The sequence below is a fragment of the Equus asinus genome, chromosome 3 (assembly GCF_041296235.1).
Source record: "Equus asinus isolate D_3611 breed Donkey chromosome 3, EquAss-T2T_v2, whole genome shotgun sequence".
Taxonomy (NCBI): Eukaryota; Metazoa; Chordata; class Mammalia; order Perissodactyla; family Equidae; genus Equus; species Equus asinus.
Window position 1 is genome coordinate 66,668,108 of NC_091792.1, and position 22,022 is coordinate 66,690,129.

A 22,022-nucleotide genomic window follows, 5' to 3' on the forward strand; every position below is an offset into this window, starting at 1 on the left:
ATGGGTATTTTCATATCATAGTATGGTCACTGCAGATACCTTGAAAAATCATACATGCTCACCACTAACTCAAAAGTAGCTAGTAGAACTGCCACTAGATCTTGTTATTTAATGCATTAATAAGGAAGCACATATATTACAGGATCACAAATGTGGAAAAATATCTTGACAGTTGTCTTTCAATATAAATGGTTTCATTTTCAATCCTTCATATTTGGCTTCATGCACTGAAAACATTATTCTGAGAAAGAAGTCCACCGGCCTAACCAGATGGCCAAAGGGGTTCATGCAGCCACAAAGGTAACAAGCACCTGTGTTAAGCAATTCACTTCATCGCTTTAGGCACCAGGTTCCTCTTTGAAAGGGAAGTGGACTAGTTACTCTCTGAGACCCTCCCAGCTCTACCGCGCCAACTGCAGGATATGGAACGCGGTGCGGGTGGGGAGCAAGAGCTGGACGGGAACCCACAGCTCCCCTGAGAGCTTTCACAAAGAGCTACAAGAGTCTGGTTCCGGTTTTTACTCCAGCATTTGAGAAGCTACTCCACAAAGTTAAATGCTTTTAGGCTAACTGCGCCTAGCACAGCTAAATAGTTGAAAAGCTAACAGTGAAAGTAAATATTCCCCCAATTACACCTTTTATCACATTATAAAAATATATATCACAAATCGCAACAAACAATAATGAATTCTTTTGCAAAGAATCCATCACCAACATAATCTGGGCCTGTTCTTGATATAAATAGCTTGTTTGGGAGCAGACTTCAATGAATCAGAAGACTAATGTGGATATTTATCACTAATGTTTGCTTAAAATCTAAATAAAAGTATTTATACTCATGTCCTCAAACATAAAACACTTAAAACAGAAAAGGAAAGAAGAAAGGAAAAGAAAATAAGAAGGAAAGAGAAAGGAAGAAAGAAAAAAAGTTTTCCATGGCTGTGGGGAAGAGCACTTGTTCCTATAGGGCATTCAGACCCACCCAACGCGAGAGACTGAGCAACAGTGCTGTTTAAGAACTAAGAAAGCCCAGACAAGGGGCCGGCCTGATGGCGCAGCGGTTAAGTTCCCACGTTCCGCTTCGCGCCTGGGGTTTGCGGGTTCGGATCCCCGGTGCAGACATGGCATCACTTGTCAAGCCATGCTGTGGCAGGCGTCCCACATATAAAGTAGAGAAGATGGGCATGGATGTTAGCTCAGGGCCAGTCTTCCCCCAGCAAAAAGAGGAAGATTGGCAGCAGTTAGCTCAGGGCTAATCTTCTTCAAAAAAAGAAAAGGAAAAGAAAAGAAAGCCCAGAAGAGACTGCATTTCAGTCCCTGTAGAACAATCTAGGCTATGGCAGGGACAGCCACAGCCAATAGCGGCACCAAGATAAAATAAGGCAGCAGAGACTGCTAGCCTCACTGTGCACAGTTCAAACTGAGATCGAAGCATTACCCTCACACACAGTAGCTGTGAGTCGTTAAAAAAATGGCCATCACAGGGTTTCCTTCACCCAGAGACAAAAATCTGTCCAGCAGACACTCTGAAGTGACAACAATCCTCAAAAAAGTCCAACAAGCCAATTTTCCCAATCATATTTAAATGAGTCTGTCTGTTCTATGTTTCCTCGTGTCCTCAGCACGTCTCATTTCTCTCCTCGCAAAGATAAAGACAGACTGAAGGCTCTCACTTTGTCCATCGAACAGAACAAAATAAAACTCACGTTGGAGTGAATGAGACCCTAAAACCTAATGGGGAAAAAACTGCATTGAATCATCGTAGAAATTAGGTCAGTGCCTTAGAATGCCACCCAACACCGAGGACAAGCATTTACCGGACGCAGGCTCTATACCTGGTACACCTGCTGAGTGGCAGGGATACAAAACCATAACGTTCTGATTCACTGAAGCCCAGGATAGGAGGAGAAGTAACGAAATAAGGAATGGCACACTGTAGGCATTGCGAGGACGAGCGAGGTGTGACGGTTTGGGAACGTGTGGTGAATACCAAACCTGAAGGAGGCAGTGGCAGTAGACGTGCGCCCTGAGAAAAGCTGGACTGTGGGATGCAGAGGTGGGAGGGGACTCTGACAGGGCACAAACACAAGGGAGCAAAGTCCCAAAGCAGGGACTCTCCACCACCTACTGCGCAGGAGGGAGAAGGGCAGTGCAGGAGAAGGGCGGGGTCTGCAACGAGGTGGGGGGAGGTGTTAATGAAAGAAGGCGGAGATGAGGTTGTGAAAGGACGTTGAACTGGATTATGGGGACCTTGAAAGCTGGGCTCAGTATAGATTCTACCCTGCAGGCCAAGGAAGGCTTCAAAGCAGGGAGGTGATATGGACAACAGTGTGTTTTAGGAATAAACAAGGGAGATTTCTCTCTCAGCTAATCTGTCCTAACAGTGGTCCTTTTGTCAAATCCAGATTAATCAGAATCTATTGTGTCTAATGAAATAAGTGTCACAGATTATATCCTGGGGCAATTTTGCTATCACCTATGCCCTGGAAATGCAAGTCAAATACTTTTCTTGACTCAAGATAAATAGCATGGTAACCTGACTCCAAAAGACAACCTCTCATACCGGCTCCTGTGGCTATGGCAATAAAAACCACGTTTGGAGGATATGTTTGCATTAACTATACCAAAGTCATAATGGTTTTGGAAACAGCCTTTACCCTGTTAAATAAAATTAGAATTGATAACTTTTTAAAAGTAGTAATTGATGATTAGGCATCACTACACACGCTTCAATTTAGTAGTCAGTACTCCGTAAGACTAAAAAATAACGAAGTTGATTCCATCTATTTTAGTGCATTTCACTTCAGTAACTACTGGCTACTTACTGACTGGCACCTGATTAGGAGTCCCCGTCTGAAGCCTCAGGACCAAATCACGACGGGGTGGTCTGGGGCAGGAGAAACACCTACCCATTTCTGAGTTGAAGCCACACCAGGGTGCAAGGATTCTAACAGAAATTTAAGGGGAAAAAGTTATTGGAATAGAGGGAAAACAAGGAATTATATATCTAATTACATACAAACACATATATACATAAAGGATCACAATCTAAGAATAACAGCAAATATGAGAGAGTGAGAGTGTTGGGTTTTTTTTAACTGACTCAGGGCTAGAGTTGAAAAGCACACAGAGACGTTGAGCGTCTCTGAAACTGACCTCGCCGCCAGAAAGCACAGAATAGTCCCGGGACCCTTCCCTTCCTGGTAACCAGAGGGGAGGAAAAATGGGGGCGGGGAAGGGAGGGAAGTGAAAGATTAAATTACAAACAGGCCAAATGAATGAACCTTAGAGGAAGTGATAAAATTCTCAACACACACAACTGTGTTTATACTAGAGAACCGCTCCGAAGTCGCACTGCCACTGTAATCCCCCCGCGATCGGCAGAGTCTTCCAAAGACCCCAGCAGCCTCACTCCTCGAGAGGCGGTGGAAGGAGCAAGGTTCTTCACCTGGGTCAAAACCCCACACGGTCCTGGTTCCGGAGCCAAACCAACAGCACGGCGATCCCCCGCACGTCAAGGGGGCTCTAGCGCCGCGGTTACGGACGCCAAGTGCCTGGCGCGGGACCTGTCACGATTTTCTTAATAAAATGTTCTCTTCTTATCCCACGACGGAACTCGGGATTCAGAAGGCAGTCTTAACCCCTCTCCACACATGCTCCGTTAGAGCACGAGTGTCTGCACAAGAGCCCAGGGGCAGCCACCCTCGTTCCCAAGCCACACACTTCCTGTCTCTTCCATCACCTCCACACCACAACTTTAGTCTCCAATTCCGTTTACAACTGTCATCAGGATCCCAGTCCCTGCGGGGAAAAGGGGGAGAGCGGCTTTCTAGCCCGTACTCCTCACTTTGGGGCTTCAGAGAGACCCTAGGCAGGGGCAAGGCAGAAAGCACTGGGTCAGCAGGCAGCACTCGCATTCCGCCGACCTCGGCTGGTTACAAACCACTGAATGAACCCGCATGGATGGGGAGGAGGGAGGCGAGCACCAGAGCTGGGCGCCCAAAGGTGTAACACGCGAGCACCCTCGCTTTTGACGTTCCCACTAAGCAGAGCGCTGGAGCTGTGGATTTGGAGCAAGATTACCTGTCCCGCAGCCCAACGGCACTTTGAGCCACTCGGATTCCCAACGCTCACAAGGACTTCCCCAAAGGGCTCCGGCAGGGGGCTCCGACTCCCACCCGCCCCCAGCGCTCGGCGGCGGGGCTGAGAGCCGAGCGCGCCCGCGAGGGCAGCAGGAGCCGAACCCCGGCTCGCGCGGCGCGCGCACAGGCGGCCCGGAGTCCGGCGCCCAACTTTGCGCCAGGCTGGGCGGCTCCCGCGAACTTCGCGGCGGCCGGGCCGGGCCGGGCCGGGCCGGGTCGGGGTGGGGAGAGCACTCACCAACCCCGTACTTCTGCCTCTTGGTCGGGATCCAGCGGGCCATGGCGGCGCCCTCGGCCGCGGCGGCGGCGGCTGCGGCGGCTACAGCTCCCGGGGCGCCGGCCGCCGCCGCGCCGCGCTCCTGCACTCCCCGGGCTGTGCCGCCATGTTCCGGCAAACTTGGCCCGAGCCCGCGAGCCGGCTCCCCGCCTCGCCGCCCGCGCCGCACCGATCCGCTCCGGCTCCGGCGCCGGCCCGCGGTCACCTGCTGGGCCGGGCGGCCGCGCCGCTGTGCGCGCCCCTCCCGGCACCGCCCCGGCCCCTCCCGCCGGCCGCGCCCTCCGCCCGCCGGGGCCGCCTCCGCGCCCCGGGCGCCTGGCTCTCCCTCCCGCTCCCGGGCTCGGCGCTCTCCCGGCGGGCCGGGCTCCGGCTCCGCCTTGCGCACTTGCCGGGAGCGCCTTCCCAGTGCAGACTGGGGTGCGCTTTCTGCCTTTTTGTGTTTTGCCGTTTTCCCTGCCTTCCCCACCCGGATTAAACCCTCGAGGCTGGATCCCGTGGGGCGGGTCCCCCGCCGGCGTCCCGAGGGCTGCGCGGGAGGCGCTCGGCACCCCCGGGCTGGGCGGCCGGGCAGCGGGTGGGCTCGGAGTGCGGGGTCCGCTCCGGCTGCGCGCGCCGAGCTCCTGGGGGCACTGGTAGGAATTAATGAGTTGTTTCTCGCCCCCGGGGCACCCCCAGTGCCTGGCACTCAGCGGGCGCCCGGTAAGTATTTGTTGAATGAAGGGGCAGTGGACGTCTGAGTTCACCCCCTGGAGCTTGAACTGACACCACGAGAGCCGGAAGGCGGACTCCGGGGCAGACGCGATCTCCCGCGGCCGCCGCTGAGCGCCTGCAAAGCAGGCACGTTTGTCTGCCGGTAAATAGAGAACTGATGCAAGGGAGCCCGGCTCCTCAGGAGTATTAGATGCTTTCCTTGGGGAGCCTCGCTGGGACAAGTATTCTAACTTGGAAATCTTGTATACCCAAAACACAGGGAGGAGTCCCGAGCTGAAGAAATTCAAACCCTCAGGCTCAAGGGAGAAGTCCTCCGAGAGACCTCCCCTTTCCAACAGACCAGCATCCGTACGGAGAAGGGACCTGGCACAGCCACGTCTTTCTCGTTCCCTGTAGTGTTTGGACAAAGAGCCCAACGCAGAGCCTGCTCGTTTGAACCGCCTGCCCTAGGCTCCTGTGGGCACCCTTTGGAAGTCGCCTCCCGGAGCTCACTCTTTCCTGGAAAGACCTCAAGAATGGAGATTGGCTCTGAGTCCGGGGTGGAGTGGGGGGCTTGCTGCCTCCCACGGAGAGTGAAGCCTCGGTAAATGTTCCCCGTGTGGGAAAATGCCTCTTGAAAGAAACTGTTTGGTCCTTGCAGTCTGTGAAGGTTTTCTGCCTATTTGGAACATGAAAGGAAGATGAACATGTAGAAAATAGAGTGAAACTTGATTGCGAAATTAGTGCATTTTAACTTTGATAACTTTTTGTAAAGCCAGATGTGAAACTTAAAAAAAAAGTTTTGTTCACAGTAACTCCTGGGGCTTACTTTCCTCTCCATCAACAAATGGATGTTTAAGGGCCAGCCCCGGTGGCTCAGTGGTTAGGTTCGGCGCGCTCTGCTTCAGCGGTCCGGGTTGGGTTCAAGGTGCGGACCTAAGCCCCTCTGTTAGCGTCTATGCTGTATGTATATGCTATGTATTGGCTGCCCACATACTAAAAAATAGAGGAAGATTGGTACGGATGTTTGCTCAGGGCGAAACTTCCTTGGCAAAAAAACAAAAAAGTATTTATTCACAAGTGTAATGATAATTTAAGAAATCTGGCACTTTTAGACTTAGCATTCAGAGGGAATTCCATCTTCCCCAAAATAATTTCTCTTTCTCTGCCAGTGACATCATGATAACCTAATTTCCTAGGTTAGGTAATTTCTTCTCTCCGCAAATATTAAGTGCCTACTAGGTCAGGCATTGTTCTCCAAATGGGCAACAGCAGCTTCTACCCTCATGGAGCTTCCAGTCTAGACGAGGACGGTAAGACAATTCACAAGTAAATATATGCCCAAATGAGGCTGAGCCTGGAAAGAAAAATCCAAAGCAAGGAGGACAGGCTGTCTGGGCTGCCACTGTTTGTTGAGTGGCCTGGGAAGACATCTCCGATAAAGTGACATTTGAAGGATAGACCTGAAGGAAGTGGGGCTTTCAGGGGAAAGAAGGTATTCCAGACATCAGGAACAGCAGAGGCAAAAGCCGGAGGCAGGTTTTTGGCAGGTTCCAAAAACAGCAACGAGCCCGGGGTGGTGAGAGGTGAGTAAGGGGCAGAGTGTGGGAGCGAACTTGGTCCAGGAGGCACGGGGTGGCAGATAAAGCAGGACCATCGGAGGTGTAGTGAGGACTTTAGATATGACCAGACAAGAGAAGTTTGGAGGGTTTTGAGCCAACCAAGGACATGATCCAGTTTGCCTGCTGTGGGATGAGTGGACGTAAAGACACCAGGGAAGAAGCGGGAAGAGCAGGGATGGAAGGCTATTTCAGGAGTGCGGGCAGAAATGAAGGTGGCTGGGGCCAGGATGATAGGGGTGGAGCTGGAAGAGAGGTTGGGTTCTTGACATACACTAAGGCAGAACCACAGGAGGGCGGTGTGGGCGGAGGGAGTTCACTGAGGCTTCTAGACCCCTCAGTGTACTTTTATCGCATATGTTTTTGGGAACTTTCCTTCAAAAAATATGCTTGTATTTTTTTTTTAAAGCCTATATACGCTTCAGGCCCCACAAACCTTGCGTCTTGCCCCTGGGTGTGAGACACAGGATGGGTCAAGGTCGACCCCAAGATTTGGGGCTTGAGCAACTGGAAAGAGAGTTGCCAGGTTCTTGGTCGTCTGTGATACCTACCTGGTCTTCACCCTTTGTATCCAAGTTGTTCTGTACTGAAGTTTTCCTTCGATATTTCTTTAGGACTCACTTCTTCACACCTTCCTCAGCAACAACTTCTTGCAGACCATTAGGAGCTGGAGCGTTTTGCATTGTGGAATAGGGGCTTCAAGAGGTCACTGCAGTCATCTGTGTTCCAGGAAGTTGGATGACCGATGTTCTCTAACCACTGGTATATGTTAAGTTTAGCACACAGCAGAGTATTAATGCTCATCCAGTGGGACTGGGTTTCTACCAAAGGGATTTCAGCTGCCTCACCCCCCCTTGCATTGTAGGCTTTTTGCAAAACTTGAGGTTTGAATTTGGGCACTGAGTATTTCAAGTGTGACAATAATTGCAATAAGAGGGTTGGAGGAAAAGGGAAAATTTTAATTACAACTTTCAGTATGTTTATTCTTTTTCCTCTGAAGACTGAAGTCCACCCACTTTGTTATATCAGATGGTTAAATCCCAATTTGAAAGTCCATTTAAATCATAAAAGCAGAGCTATTCAAAGTCTTTTATTAAAATAAGGCTTAAAATTAAAGAGTCAACCAGATGGGTAGGTGGAATAACAGCATGATTCCCAGAAATAGCCTTTTCTTTTTCCTCTGATACTTTTCAGAAGAAACATTAAGCATATTCCACAACCAGAGACTCCAAACCCAGATAAACACACACACGCTTATCCATGCCGCGGCACTTGCACGCTCTGCTCGAAGGCCTTGGAGAAAGAAGTGAACATAAGTGACTTTGGAGGCTAGTTTGACATGAATATTGTGACTGTCCCTTACATTGCCTCAGAGAATAGTTAGATGTGAAGACAACTGGCAAGGGCTTCATTTCTGCCATTGATTACCAGGTTTATTTTGCCAAATCTGGCCTTCTTGATTGCTTCTCTGAGAGAAACTATGTGTTCGGTGAAACAGCGTCTTTATTTTTTTTCTAGATAGAGGAGGCTGGTTCTTTGATCCTACATGTGAGTGAGTGTAGTTGCTGGAACTACAGAAAATTGGGAAAAATATATAATTGGCTCTAAGCAGCACTTTGTAATCTTCTAAGGGCAAAGGCTTCAGGACAGGGTGGGTCTGTGGAAGTCAGGATTGGGGCGATGCGTTGTAATTTGGGACAAAGGAACAGATCTCTCCAGCCCTAGAAACGCCTTTTTCATATACCTCATGAACTCACGTCGCTGCCGCTGTCTAATCTCTGCCCGCAAATGACTTGGGGGGTGAACATTTTTGGGGCTGTCCTTGGCTCTGCCGTGTGGCGTTGGAAGTCCAGCTTCTCTGCCGAGTCGGGAGACGATGGTCAGTGCTCTGATGCTATCCGTCGCCGCGTCCCCATCACTGTGAGGTTTATGCTTGGTCGGCACTTTCACCCAAGCTTTTAGTTTTGTTTCCAGAATGCTGTTTGCTGCAAATATCTAAATGTGCTCCGAGATCACCTTTGGGGGAAATTGATGATGTGAGCAATTCCAAGTCATTAGTTAGATGAAAACTGGATCGATATTGAAGTGAGAGGGAGTGAACACTGCTTAATATTTTTAAAACTATATTTATATATATTTTGAAAAATTCCTGTGTATGTTGAAAAATTATCTTCATAAAACTCTGTTTAAAGCAAAAATGATGAAAACTAAGAAGCAATGTGGAAAAATTATGATGTAAGCTTAAGTAGAAATAATTAAACTGTATATGCCATATTATAACTATATAAAATTATATATTTACATGGAAAATAACTGTAGAGGAATATGGGAAAAAAAGGAAAATTTTATTCAACCTTCTTCAAAACAAAATAAACAAAATAACTTGGTTGCTGAGATCCCTGGAATATGTAGAAAAGCAGGAAATCAAATGCCTAAATTTGACCTTTCTTTGAGACAGGAGTGAAATTTCGTTCTGCAGTCCCTTTGTAACAGTAACACTATTGCTATATGGTTTAGATAACTGTCATATTCTGCAGATTTTTCTTCCTATTACTTTGAGCTCAGTTAAGAAACACACATTTGATCTAGATTTTTTTTTTTAATTTTTTTTTCCTTTTTCTCCCCAAAGCCCCCCAGTACATAGTTGTATATTCTTCGTTGTGGGTCCTTCTAGTTGTAGCATGTGGGACGCTGCCTCAGCGTGGCTTGATGAGCAGTGCCATGTCCGTGCCCAGGATTCGAACCAACGAAACACTGGGCCGCCTGCAGCAGAGCGCACAGACTTAACCACTCGGCCACGGGGCCAGCCCCTTGATCCAGATTTTTTATTTAATACCAGACAGATTTTCCGTGGTCACCAGCTGTAATATAACAATAATAACTGACATTTATGGCCTGCATCTGGCACTATTCAAATCAACTTGTTTAATCCCCACACAACCTAATGAGGTAAATCGAACTATTGTCCCCACCTTACAAATGTGGGAATTGTGGCTCAGAACATGATAAGATATTGCTCACAGTTAGTGGCTGAACTAAATTCACGCCCTTGGCAGACTGGCTTCAGGGTCCACGGTCTAAACCACAGGTCAGTAAACCTTCACTGCAAAGGGCCCATATATATATTTCAGACTTTGCAGGCTGTATGGTCTCTGTTGCAAGCCCTCAACTCTACAACAGTAACAGGAAAGCAGCCATAGACAATAGTAAACAAAAGAGTATGGCTGTGTTCCAATAAAACTATTTGTAGATGTGAAATGTGACTTTCATTTAATTTTCATATGTCATGAAATATCCTTTTTCTTTTGATATTTTTCAATCATTTACAAATGTAAAATATGTTCTTAACTTGCTGGCTGTCCAGAAACAGGTGGTGGGCCAGATTTGGCCTGCAAACCATAGTTTGCCAACACCTGCTCCGAACTAGGACTGCCACCTTTTGAAGTGAGTGGGAAGGCTGGGGGACCTCCAGGAGAAGGAACAGAGGAGCAACCAAAGCACACATGTGGGACTTTCGTCTTTCCCCCCAGAACTCTGTTGCATTAGGGTCTAGAAGAGAAGTCCTTGGAGAAGGACTCTAAGTAGTAGAGGTTGCCTTGGAAATCAGAGTCCAGCATTCTGAGAACAGTGAGTATGGGGAACTGTCTCCTGGCCTAGCCCCTCTGAACTCTATGCTGAATGATAGGAACTATAAGTTAAAAACATAACAAAACCTCCATAAGACAGTAGCACACAAGCAACTGCTCTGGTGCCCACCGAACAAGTAGACTTCTAAAGAGAGGAAGGAGGCGTGTTCAAGGCAGCGTTATTCACAATAGCCAAGATGTGGAAACAACATAACTGTGGACGAATGGATAAAGAAGTTGTAATACATATAAATATAATATAATGGAATATTATTCAGCCATGAGAAAGAGGGAAATCTTGTCATTTGTGACAACATAGATGGATCTTGAGGGCATTATGCTAAGTGAAATAAGTCAGACAAAGACAAATACGGTATGGTCTCACTTATATGTGGAATCTTAAAAAAACAAACTCATAGAAACAGAGAGAAGAATTGTGGTTGCCAGGGTCTAAGGGGTGGAGGAAAAGGGGAAATGTTGGTCAAATGGTACAAACTTCCAGTTATAAGATGATTAAATTCTGAGGATCTAATATACAGTGTGTAATGTAGTTAACAATAGTGTATTATATACTTGAAAGTTGCTAAGAGAGATCTTAAATGTTTTCACCTGGACTGTGAAGAGAAGCATGCAGTAATTACGTGATGTGATGAAGGTGTTAGCTATAGCTACACTGGAACTTACAGTGGTAACCATTTTGCAGTATATGTGTATCAAATCAACCGTATCAAATCACCACATTTGCACACCTTAAACGTACACAGTGTTATATGTTAATTATATCTCAGTAAAGCTGGGGGAAAAAAGAGTGGAGGGAGGTATTCTCGTGGGTATCCTTGTGGAAATAACAGGGGGGGCCTGGCTGAGATCGTTGTGCTAGAAGGAGATGTGACAACATCTTCTGAAAGGTTTGCAAAGCTAGGTAGATCCTGGTGATACCACCTTGGGAAGGTCAGAGCAGAAGAAAAGAAAATGGCCAGATTGGTGAGAGTACTCAGATCCATACCCTGGGGCTTTCCAGAAATGCTGGAAGGGAGGCTTGGCAGTGAGAGTGTTGAAACTGCAGAGCCAGCACCAGATGGGAAATATATGTATACATTTTTAGCTTTACTGAGATATAATTGACATATAAATAGTGTAAGTTTGAGTTATACAATGTGATGATTTGATCCACATGTATATTGTGAAATGATTACGAAAATAAGGTTAGTTAACACCTCCGCCACTTCACATGATAACTATTTTTTGTGTATGTGGTGAGAACATTTAAAATCTACTCTGTCAACAACTTTCAAGTGTGTAACACAGTGTATGTTAAGGAACATGGGGTGTAGACATCTCTTTGAGATCCTGCTTTCATTTCCTTTGCATCTACATATATATTTCTCTCCAAAGATAGGCAATATTCTTAAATGCTTTCATGGTCATTAGCTCATTGCAATTGAACAGCTATTTGCTGTCTTTAATGTCCTCAGCTTCAGAATGCATGTTTTTGAATGTCAGTCTTTTTATTCTCTTGGGAGAACCTCCATTTAGCATAGAATTATTATTGCCACAATAAAAGTGACTCAAGGTTTTAGGGATTGTTTGTTTGGATGGCAAGTTTTTAAATTTGGGTATTTTGAAAGTCATTCTTTGAATCAAGCAAATGTCGGATCGCAAAGCCCATTAATGATAGCTTAACAACAAACCTTTAATGTTAAAAGGTAGGCGCCATTCTTTTTCTTTTTTTCTTGAGGAAGATTAGCTCTGAGCTAACTGCTGCCAGCCCTCCTCTTTTTGCTGAGGAAGACTGGCCCTGAGCTAACATTCATGACGATCTTCCTCTACTTTATATGTGGGATGCCTACCACAGCATGGCGTGCCAAGCGGTGCCATGCTGGCACCCGGGATGCAAACCAGAAACCCCGGGCCACCAAAGTGGAATGTGTGCACTTAACCGCTGCACCACCAGGCCGGCCCCTAGAATTTTTTTTTTCCCCCAAGGAAGATTAGCCCTGAGCTAACCTCTGCCAATCCTCCTCTTTTTGCTGAGGAAGACTGGCCCTGAGCTAACATCCATGCCCATCTTCCTCTACTTTACATGTGGGACACCTGCCACAGTATGGCTTGCCAAACGGTGCCGTGTCCACACCCGGGATCCGAACCTGTGATCCTAGGGCCTCCAAAACGGAACGTGCTCACTTAACTGCTGCCAGGCTGGCCCCAGGCGCCATTCTTAAAGTCATGTTTTCTTGCATATTCTTCAGTCTAAAGGTATGGCCTCACCCCAGGATTGTTTGCGTCACATTTAGGCAGTATTCCCGAACTCGCTTCTTTCAAGATAACAAGATAGCTTTGAATACTTTGCAGCAATCACCTGGCTCAGCTGCACGGGAGGATTGCGCCCTGGGGCTCCTTCCTCACATTGTTTCTTAGTCATATTACTGTGGCCTAATGTTCTTATTTAAACAAGCCCTTCCCTCCCATAAAATCAGGCCTCAGGGTTTGTTTCTCAGAACAGCTCGTACCACATACGCAAAAAGTCTCTTAGGAGAGAAATAAACTCTCATGTATTCTTTCTGGAGGCATTCTCCATTCAGAAATGATCTGACTGTTAATGCCTGTCCTTGTTAATTTGGGGCTTGGCCCACACTTCAGGGACCCAGCGATGCTGGCCCCGGGAGCTGTATTTTGATTTCCCCTGTGATTTACTGGAAAGGCCTCTCTTGACTTCAGTCTTCTTATTTGTAAAACTATTGTAATTCGTTGTCTGGGTACAAATGTTAGAATTCTTTCAAATGTTGTATTATTTGAAGACAGAAAACTTCTGTTTAGCTAGAATGTGAATAACAGGGAAATTCAAACAGCCATAGATTTTACTCAGTGTTCTGTACGCCGTTTCAAGTAGAAGCATACCTATAAAATGGCCAGACCTCTAGTCAAGAATGAAAATGTATATAAATATGCACAGTTAGGAATTTGAAGGCTGTAAAACCATAGATGTAGAGAAGCAAATTTACATAAGACTGTTCTGTATAGTTCTTACTTAATAAATTGTAAACATCACAGTGAAAGAATTCACTAGGAAAATGCAAATGAACAAAATTGAGCCAAGAAATAGAAGAACTGAGCCAACCAAATAGCATAGAAGAAATGGAAAATGTAGTCAAAATATCACATCTAAAAACTAGGCCTACAGATAAAGGCAAATACTTTTGTATATTCAAAGACTAGAGCAGTTGAATGTAATATAAAAATATGGAATGCTTCCTAATTTATTTATTTATTTATTTTCTGGGGAAGGTTAGCCCTGAGCTAACATCTGCTGCCAATCCTCCTCTTTTTGCTGAGGAAGACTGGCCCTGAGCTAACATCCGTGCTCATCTTCCTCTACTTTGTATGTGGGACGCCTACCGCAGCATGGCTTGCCAAACGGTGCCATGTCTGCATCCGGGATCCAAACCGGTGAACCCTGCCTGGGCCGCCAAAGCGGAACGTGCGAACTTAACCATTGTGCCACCGGGCGGCCCCCCTAATTTATTTTATGAAACAACATAACCTTGGCAGAAAAACCCATCAAAATATAGAAGAAAAAATATAAATACAAATTTATATTTATACAAATACAATGTAAATATAGTTATAAATAGAGATGCAAAATAAAATATTGATGAATATCATCAAAAGCAATACCAAATGACTAAATGAGTTTTATTCTAAAAGTACAAGGGCAGTTCATAATAGGAAATTTATCAGCAAAATTATCTCATCAAAAGGTCTCAGAGAAAAACCAAATGATCATCTGGATAGATATGCAAAAGGGATTTGATAAAATTAACATTCATGGGGCCAGCCCCATGGCCCAGTGGTTAAGTTTGTGTGCTCCACTTTGGTGGCCGAGGGTTCAGATCCTGGGCGCAGACATGGCACCGCTCATCAGGCCCTGCTGAGGCGGCATCCCACATAGCATAACCAGAGGCACTCACAACTGGAATATACAACTATGTACTGGAGGGATTTGGGGAGGAGAAAAAAAAATAGATTGGAAACAGATGTTAGCACAGGTGCCAATCTTTAAAAAAAAAATTAACATACATTCTTTTTTTTAAAATTTTTTTTATTTTTTAAGGAATCTTTTTTTTTTTAAGATTTTATTTTTTTCCTTTTTTCTCCCCAAAGCCCCCCGGTACATAGTTGTATATTCTTCATTGTGGGTCCTTCTAGTTGTGGCATGTGGGACGCTGCCTCAGCGTGGTTTGATGAGCAGTGCCATGTCTGAGCCCAGGATTCGAACCAACGAAACACTGGGCCGCCTGCAGCGGAGCGCGTGAACTTAAACACTTGGCCACAGGGCCAGCCCCATAACACATGTTCTTGATGCAAACTCTTAGCAAACTAAGAATAAGATATACACCCTCAACTTGATGAAGACTATATGGGAAACCAGCAGCCAGCATCACACTTAAGCATGAATTGTCGTGTAATCCCATTCACCAGGACTAAGACATGAAATCCTCTAACACCATAATTAGAGCAGTATTCAGAGACTGCTCTATCCAATGCAAGGAAACACAAGACATGGATTGGTGGAGACCAAATTGTCGTTACATGCTGGTCAAATAACTGGCTAACATAATCAACAATGAGTATTTTCAAATAAGTCAGAATTTTGTCATATAATATATTTAACACTTTCTCTTGTCTTGATGTACATGTAAAGGGACTTCATAGCCCAAAAAAGATATTGGGGCCCTTTCATCAAATTTTCTATTATACTGTAATGCATGACGTTTCAATGTCTGCAAAGTTCAGTTTTCCCCCATACTTGTCCATCTTTAAACACAGAAGAGAATTTACCTTCAAACTGATTTCACTTGTTACAGAAAAGTTCCAGTAGGTCAACCTGATGGCTGTTATTTCGTCAGCCGCCTCCTCACCCTCATGGGTGGAGTGGGCCTCTGCAGTGGGTTGCACAGTGTCATTCTGAATTCCTCCCCCCAGGCTGCTGCGCTGCTTCCCTAAAAGGCGTTTGCAGGACCCTCAGAGTTCACCTCTAGCCCAGTGTGAGATGCCAGCCCTGCCCCTGTGGCTGATCTTTGTCGACACTACCCTCAGTGTGCTGACCGCAGAATTAGGGTTGCAAGTGAGGCTTTGGTGTGTGGTTGCACAAAGGCATTTTGCACAGAGCTCATGTTTGCCTAAAACTGGCTCTGAGTCAGCATCTTACTGTTAGAGACTGAGTTCACTCTTGGGAATCTCTAAACCTGTGACACAAGGAAGCCCCGAACCATGTTCCACTGCAAGCCTGATGGAGAATCATCTGCCGTGAGTTGCAGTGGCAACAGCATAGGGAATTAAATATACGAAGATACTTGTGAAAGCTACACACATTAACTTTAAACAGAATTATAATTGCTGCTGAATTAACCATGAGCACATCCATCGAGCAACTTAGGAATGATTTCAGAACACTGGTCGTTTTCCTCTTGCCACACTCAGTCTTTTCTTCAAACATTCCTTCTAGCAAATGTGTATCTTATGGTATCCTAGAAAGAGGGGTTTAAACATTTCTTTTGAGGAAGATCAGCCCTGAGCTAACATCTGTGCTCATCTTCCTCTACTTTATATGTGAGACACCTACCACAGCATGGCTTGCCAAGCAGTGCCCTTTCTGCACCCGGGATCCGAACCGCCTGGGGCTGCCGAGGTGGAACATGCGCACTTAACTGCTGCACCACTGGGCCGTCCCCTGAACGTTTCTTAGGATTAAAGAAAACTACGTGTGTAAAATATTCTTGTTTTGATGCCCATATAGACCAATACAATCAGATTTAGAGAATGAATTAGAAAGAGGGCAAAACTTCAAAATAAAATTTAAAATTTCATTAAATCAGCCCACAGCAATTTGTCTACATTTTTTAACAGAAGTAATTTACTATACTGAAAATAGCCAATGAAACTATAAAGTAATAGCAAAAAATTAAAAGATCAAGGGGGAAATGCTATTCCTGGAAAAGAAGGCTGAAAAGGAATGCTTTACAAAAAAAAAAAAAAAAATTCAGCGTCCATATAGTACTAGTAGATAAATATGGCCCTAGTGCCATCCACTGTTGTAAGTGTGAATTGCAATAGCCGATTTGCTCTGAATTCTTTTAAAACCTGCCCTCTCATGGCAGGAACAGGCGTTTTATGTTTCTTTCACTATTTCCACCTACCCAGATCTTATTGTGTGCTAAGAATTACTGTGCTAACAGCTTTACATAGATCTTCTCATTTATTTGTCACAACTCGACCAGGTAGGTAGAATTTTTATCCCCATCATACCGATGGACAGACTAGAGCTTGAGTCAGTGAAGAACTTACCCAAGGTCACGCAGGTGGTGGGGGGCAGAGCCGGGCTTAGAACTTGGGCTGTCTGATCAGAAGCCCACCTCACGGCTGCTCTTCTGCCGTTTTATGCTATGTTGCTTTGTAATGGGGTCTCCCTTTGGGAGATCTTTCAGAATACATGTTTCTATCACTTCAGCCTCAGTTTACCATCTTCAGAAGGATTCATATGGAGGAATGAATTATTACAAAACATTATTAGAGCAAAGAAGAGGGTCTGCAGGTTGTCTTGGGTGACCTTTCCCATTTTGATAAAAAATGCTTCTCAAGTTTCAGGCCCTTATGTGCCTGTGTGCTAATTTGCATGTCTGACAGTAACGACTTGTACTTGAATATTTTCAGAGGACCACAGTTTGGAAATAGGAAGATGGGTCAGATTTTTCCTGAAAGGCATCTCCTTAGACTGAGGATTCCACAACCATTGTATTTCTATGAAGGGGACAAGAATGGCTTATTGGTCCTTATTTTGTATATACGGCTTGTTATCAAACCTTTATTGGTTATTGCATGCAGATGCTAAGAACTCTTAGCACTATGTTCTAATGAATCCCAGGGTTTGTTGCTAAATGTAATGGTATTTTGTGTCCCAGATTTGAAAATGCAAAACAGAGAGGGGATGAAACATATGAAAAAGTACAGCAATAGATGGAGTCCAGTAGGGCAGAGAAAAAAAGTGGCAGGAGACACCGGAAGGGTAGCAAATCCAAGCGGAGGAGAGAAGCAAAATCAGGAATGAGTACCCAGGAGCTGGTTCCTGGAACAGCAGAAGTTGGAGATCCAGTCCTGCCACGCACCCAGGAGCAGGATTGCCTTCTTTTTCTAAGGCTTCAGAGTATGCCATTGTATGGATATACTGCATTCTCTTTATCCATTCATCTGTTCGTTCCACTTCTTGGCTTTTGTGAATAATGCTGCAACAAACATGGGCATGCTACTTCTTATTTTTTATTTTTTAAAATTAATTAATTAATTATATTTATTTATTAAAGATTTTACTTTTCCTTTTTCTCCCAAAGCCCCTGGGTACATAGTCGTGTATTTTTAGTTGTGGGTCTTTCTAGTTGTGGCATGTGGGACATCGCTTCAGCATGGCTTGATGAGCGGTGCCATGTCCGTGTCCAGGATCCGAACCAGGGAAACCCTGGGCAGCCGAAGCAGAGCACGTGAACTTAACCTCTCGGCCATGGAGCTGGCCCTACTTCTTATTTTTTAAAAGCCAAAATTGCTGCAGGTGACTGGAGGTCTAGCAGTCTAGGGAGTGTTGATGGAAACCGAGGCAGAAAGACGGTCAGTAGCAGGCTAAATGTCTCAGGAAGCAGAGCACGTGGGGGAATTCCTGGTCTCCATGCCTGACTGCCTGTACACCTCACTTGGAGAGAATGGTGTGGCTTTCAGAGCGCCCTCTTTGGTTTGTGGAAAGGCAATCTTGTAACAAAGGGCTAGGTCTTTTCTTCAGTGATCTAACTGTGTCACCTAGCTCAGATCTCGTGTCCTCGTATGTCACCCAGAGATTTTATGGGCGTTATCATCACCTCCTTCCAACATAGAGAACTCTGTGCCTTGTCGAATTCCACAAAGGGAGGCATGCTGGCGACAAGAAACTCTGGACTCTGAGGACACTAATTTTAGTTCATTGTTTTTCAACTAAATCATTTAAATTCTTTATTTCAGCTTTTTTCATTTGTCAAATAAGGATGATAATACAGACTACAAATTTTGGGTGAGGATTTAATGAGAGTAATTGTAAAATTTTTTAAAAGTGTTATATAAATATTGACTAAATTAGTTTTAGTGAATATCACTCTATCGGCATTTATAGCAAATTTGTTTCAACTTGTTGTCTTTCAGCTGCTTTCTTCCTCTTTATAACTCTGGGAGAGCTAGTTTCTTTATCAGATCTTCAGAGTTTGGAAAAGTAAATTCTCTCCTCTCAGCCCTAATGGAAAGTGTCTGCGTCTTCCCTGGGGTTCATAGCTACTTTGAATACAGAAAGAGCTACTCAAGATGTATCGACTAGTGAAAACGTTTGTGGAGTGTGTCAGAAATTGCTAGTTTTTCCTGGTTATCCATTCTCCCTACTCCTTTAACAACAGAACTCCCAGTTTTTAGCTGGACACATAGCTGCCTGGAATAAAGATTAATTTCCCTCAGCCTCCTTTGTGGTTCGCTGTGGTTAGATGCTGAGTTCTGACCAGTTGAAATTGACTCAGTCTACATATATTTTTAAGCAAAAAAAAGGTTAATACAGGCAATTAGCCCCTTTCACAACAATTGGAGGAGGGGGAGGCTGCCACTCGAAGTACTGAGTTCCAGAACACTCTGTTATTGCTGCCGTCCATCTTGTAGCATGAGGTGGAAGCCAAGCGATGATGTGGGCCCCTGATGAGTATGGAGTTATCAAATCAGACCCTTGGGTTGCTTATTTCTACACATGGTTTATGTGCTAGAGAAATAAAGTTCCTTCTTGTTTATGCCACTGTTCCTTTGGATTTTCTGTCACTCAGAAGGGAATAAAATCCCAACTGATACAGGAGGATTATGACCATGATTATTACTCACATAGTACTTTTACATATGGTGCTACTTTAAAAAAAATCCATGTTATCTGTGCCTAGCACATCTGAAAACATAGAAAAGGTTCAAATGGTGCTGTGGCAGGGACTGCTGGCCTAACCAAGAAGCAGAAACCACTTGACTGTTTAAACACAGAGATGCCAGTGCAGGGGATTGGTTACCCAGCCGACGGAAGAGCCAAACAGGACAATGAGCTAACCCAGAGACTATCGACAGCTGCCACCACTGCTGGGCGGAAGGGACAGAGGGCAGTCTGTCTTACTGTTTCCTCTTATTCACTGCCCTCCCAGGAAGAGGGTTGTACGTGCATCCTGCCTCTTGATGTGGGGCTTGCTTTGGCTAATAAACGTGAGCCGAGGTGATCCCCACTACTCCTGAGCTGCATCATATCATACATGAATAAGAACTGGCGTGCACACAGCTTTCTACAGGTAGGTAGCTTGGTAAGGAGAAAGCCCTGGCCTTGGAGTCAGTACGTCTGCATTCAGTTCCCGCCTCTGCCACTTACTACCTAATCGCCTCGGGCCAGCACTGGGCTTCCCTTGACCTCATTCTCCTCGGTGGGGGAATGGGCTCGATGATGAGTTTATAATTACCGCTCAGTGCCCTTCCATCCTGCTGTAATATACCTTGGATCAACCCGACAATAACAATTCCTTAAAGGAGAACTCTTGTCCCAGGATAGAGAACTTCTCTTTCCTGTGTCTCTTTGACTAACATTGTCTTTGTTTTGGTACTTATTTACTACGTGGGTTTTTTTCCACTCCTAAAAATGACTATTTCTTCCATGAACCAAAGCGGTACGAAGTCTACTCATTCCAGTTTTTAACATAACAATTCTGTTGGCAGGAAAACAGAGTGTAGGTTTCAAGAATGACTTAGCAGGTGCAGGAAAAAGGTCAACACTTAAGGGCCTCGGATAAATGCAGATCCTTTCAAGTGTTCTGTGTTTTGACAGAGAAATTTTGAAAAAGCAGCTGCAGGGCACTCTTTTAGTCCCTGCCCCCAGCTCCAAGCTACACTTCAGAGCTCCCAGTTGGGCTTGTCACCTGCCCTGTCGCCACCTTCTTCAGTGGGAGAAAGATTGTATTTCACTTGAGTTGCGCCGACCGGATTTCCTGAAGTAAACCATCAAGAACATCTCTGGTAGTTTCAAATCCCGCACGCGGTTGTGACAAAAGCGAGGGGGTTGGGGGTGGGGAGGGCCTTTTTAAATGACCACCAGTAAGACCAAGAGTAGTGGCACTTTCCAAATCACCTTATCCGTATAAGTTAGTGATGTGCTGAGAAGTCATCCTGCTAAACGCTTCTTCTAAAGTGTAAAGTCCTGGCACTGGGGAAAAAAAGACCCCCCAGAAGAATGGTAGAGTGGAGCTGCGACAGAAGAGAGGCCTCCTACTTGCCTGGCTGAACTGGCCACTCCTGGCACTGTCCTGTGACCTCTTCCCCATCCTCCCCCCGGGGCCACACTGATTTCTAAACAAACAGCCATGAGTTCCCTCCTTCACCCTCTAATAAGGCCCAGCTTTCTCCGAGACGTCCTTATGCATGGCCAAAGCGTGTTCCCTGGGCCAAGCCCCCTGGGTCAGCTGCAGGTGGGTAGGATGGCAGAAAGTTTTCCCAGGTGGGAAGCCTTTCAGGACAGAACCATGTCTGATAATCCAGTATTTGGACTTCCATGACTTCCATAACAATGGATCTTCCTGCGGTTTTAATGGCCTGGTTAAAGCTTCTTAGGCGCCGGCCGGGTGGCGTAGTGATTAAGTTTGCGCACTCCACTTTGGCAGCCCTGGTTCTCTGGTTTGGACCCTGTGCGCGGACCTGTCACCGCATCACTCATCGAGCTCTGGCGGCATCCCACATACGGGAGCTAGAAGGCTTATAACTAGGATATACAACTATGTGCTGGGGCTTTGGGGAGAAAAAAACGCTTGTTAAACCGGTACACACAAAGTGAAAACATGGCCTTCCCTACCTTCACCAAGGAGAAAGGGTGGGACTTCATCCCATTTCCCATCTTTCCTCTACTGACAGGCTTACATCTGATGTTTTCTACTTCTTTTAATTTTTTCTTTTTCATTTTAGAAAGATTAGCCCTGAGCTAACATCTGCCGCCAATCGTCCTCTTTTTGCTGAGGAAGACTGGCCCTGAGCTAACATCCGTGCCCATCTTCCTCTACTTTATACGTGGGACGCCTGCCACAGCATGGCTTGCGGAGCGGTACCATGTCTGCACCCGGGATCCGAACCAGCGAACTCCGGGCCACGGAAGCGGAACGGGCGAACTTAACTGCTGTGCCACCGGGCTGGCCCCAGCTTTTAATTTTTAAAAGTAGTACAAGTAATACATGTATAATGTGTTATTTTTTGTTGCTACTGTAACAAATTACCACAAACTTAGTGGCTTAAAACAAGACACATTTATTATCTTCCGGTTAGTTCTGCAGGTCAGAAGTTCAAAATGAGCATTAAGGGTTAAAATCAAGATGTTGGCAAAGCTGTGTTCCTTCTGGAGGCTGTAGGGGAGAGTGCTTTCCTTGGTGTTTTCCAGCTTCTAGAAGCCACCTGCATTCTTTGGCTCCTGCCTCCTTCCTCCATCTGCAAAACACACCACTCCAGCCTCTGCTTCTGTCATCACATCTCCTCCCTGACTTCCACCTTCCTGCCTCCCTCTCGTGAGGACTGTGTGATGATGTTGAGCTCGCCCGGTTATCCAGTGTGGTCT

General features: G+C 45.6%; 2 protein-coding genes across 5 annotated transcripts in view; one reads left to right on the plus strand and one right to left on the minus strand.

Moving 5' to 3' along the window:
- DOCK5 (dedicator of cytokinesis 5) overlaps positions 1-5,091 on the minus strand; it is a 207,442-nt gene extending 202,351 nt beyond the window's left edge. For 2 of the 4 annotated variants that reach the window (XM_014830495.3, XM_070505187.1), the window contains exon 1: positions 4,381-5,091. In XM_014830495.3, the coding sequence (XP_014685981.2) occupies positions 4,381-4,423 (43 nt within the window). In that variant the 5' untranslated portion in view covers positions 4,424-5,091. Of the gene's footprint in view, positions 1-2,825; positions 2,948-4,083; positions 4,138-4,380 lie in introns of those variants that run through there. The other 2 variants (XM_070505184.1, XM_070505186.1) reach the window with 2 other exon arrangements.
- On the plus strand, positions 3,960-6,161 carry LOC123284455 (uncharacterized). The gene is made up of 3 exons (XM_044766847.2): positions 3,960-4,007; positions 4,304-4,836; positions 5,390-6,161. Exons 1-3 carry the CDS (start codon positions 3,960-3,962, stop codon positions 5,715-5,717), a joined length of 909 nt encoding a protein of 302 aa, XP_044622782.2. The 3' UTR covers positions 5,718-6,161.
- Positions 6,162-22,022: the final 15,861 nt, after the last annotated feature.

Excerpts from the sequence above, each read along its gene's own strand:
- LOC123284455 (XM_044766847.2), top strand. The coding sequence starts at position 3,960 with ATGGATGGGGAGGAGGGAGGCGAGCACCAGAGCTGGGCGCCCAAAGGT. Across the intron at positions 4,008-4,303 it reads AGAGCTGGGCGCCCAAAGGT|GCTGGGCGGCTCCCGCGAAC; the intron begins GTAACACGCGAG and ends ACTTTGCGCCAG. Across the intron at positions 4,837-5,389 it reads CCTTCCCAGTGCAGACTGGG|GGAGGAGTCCCGAGCTGAAG; the intron begins GTGCGCTTTCTG and ends CCCAAAACACAG.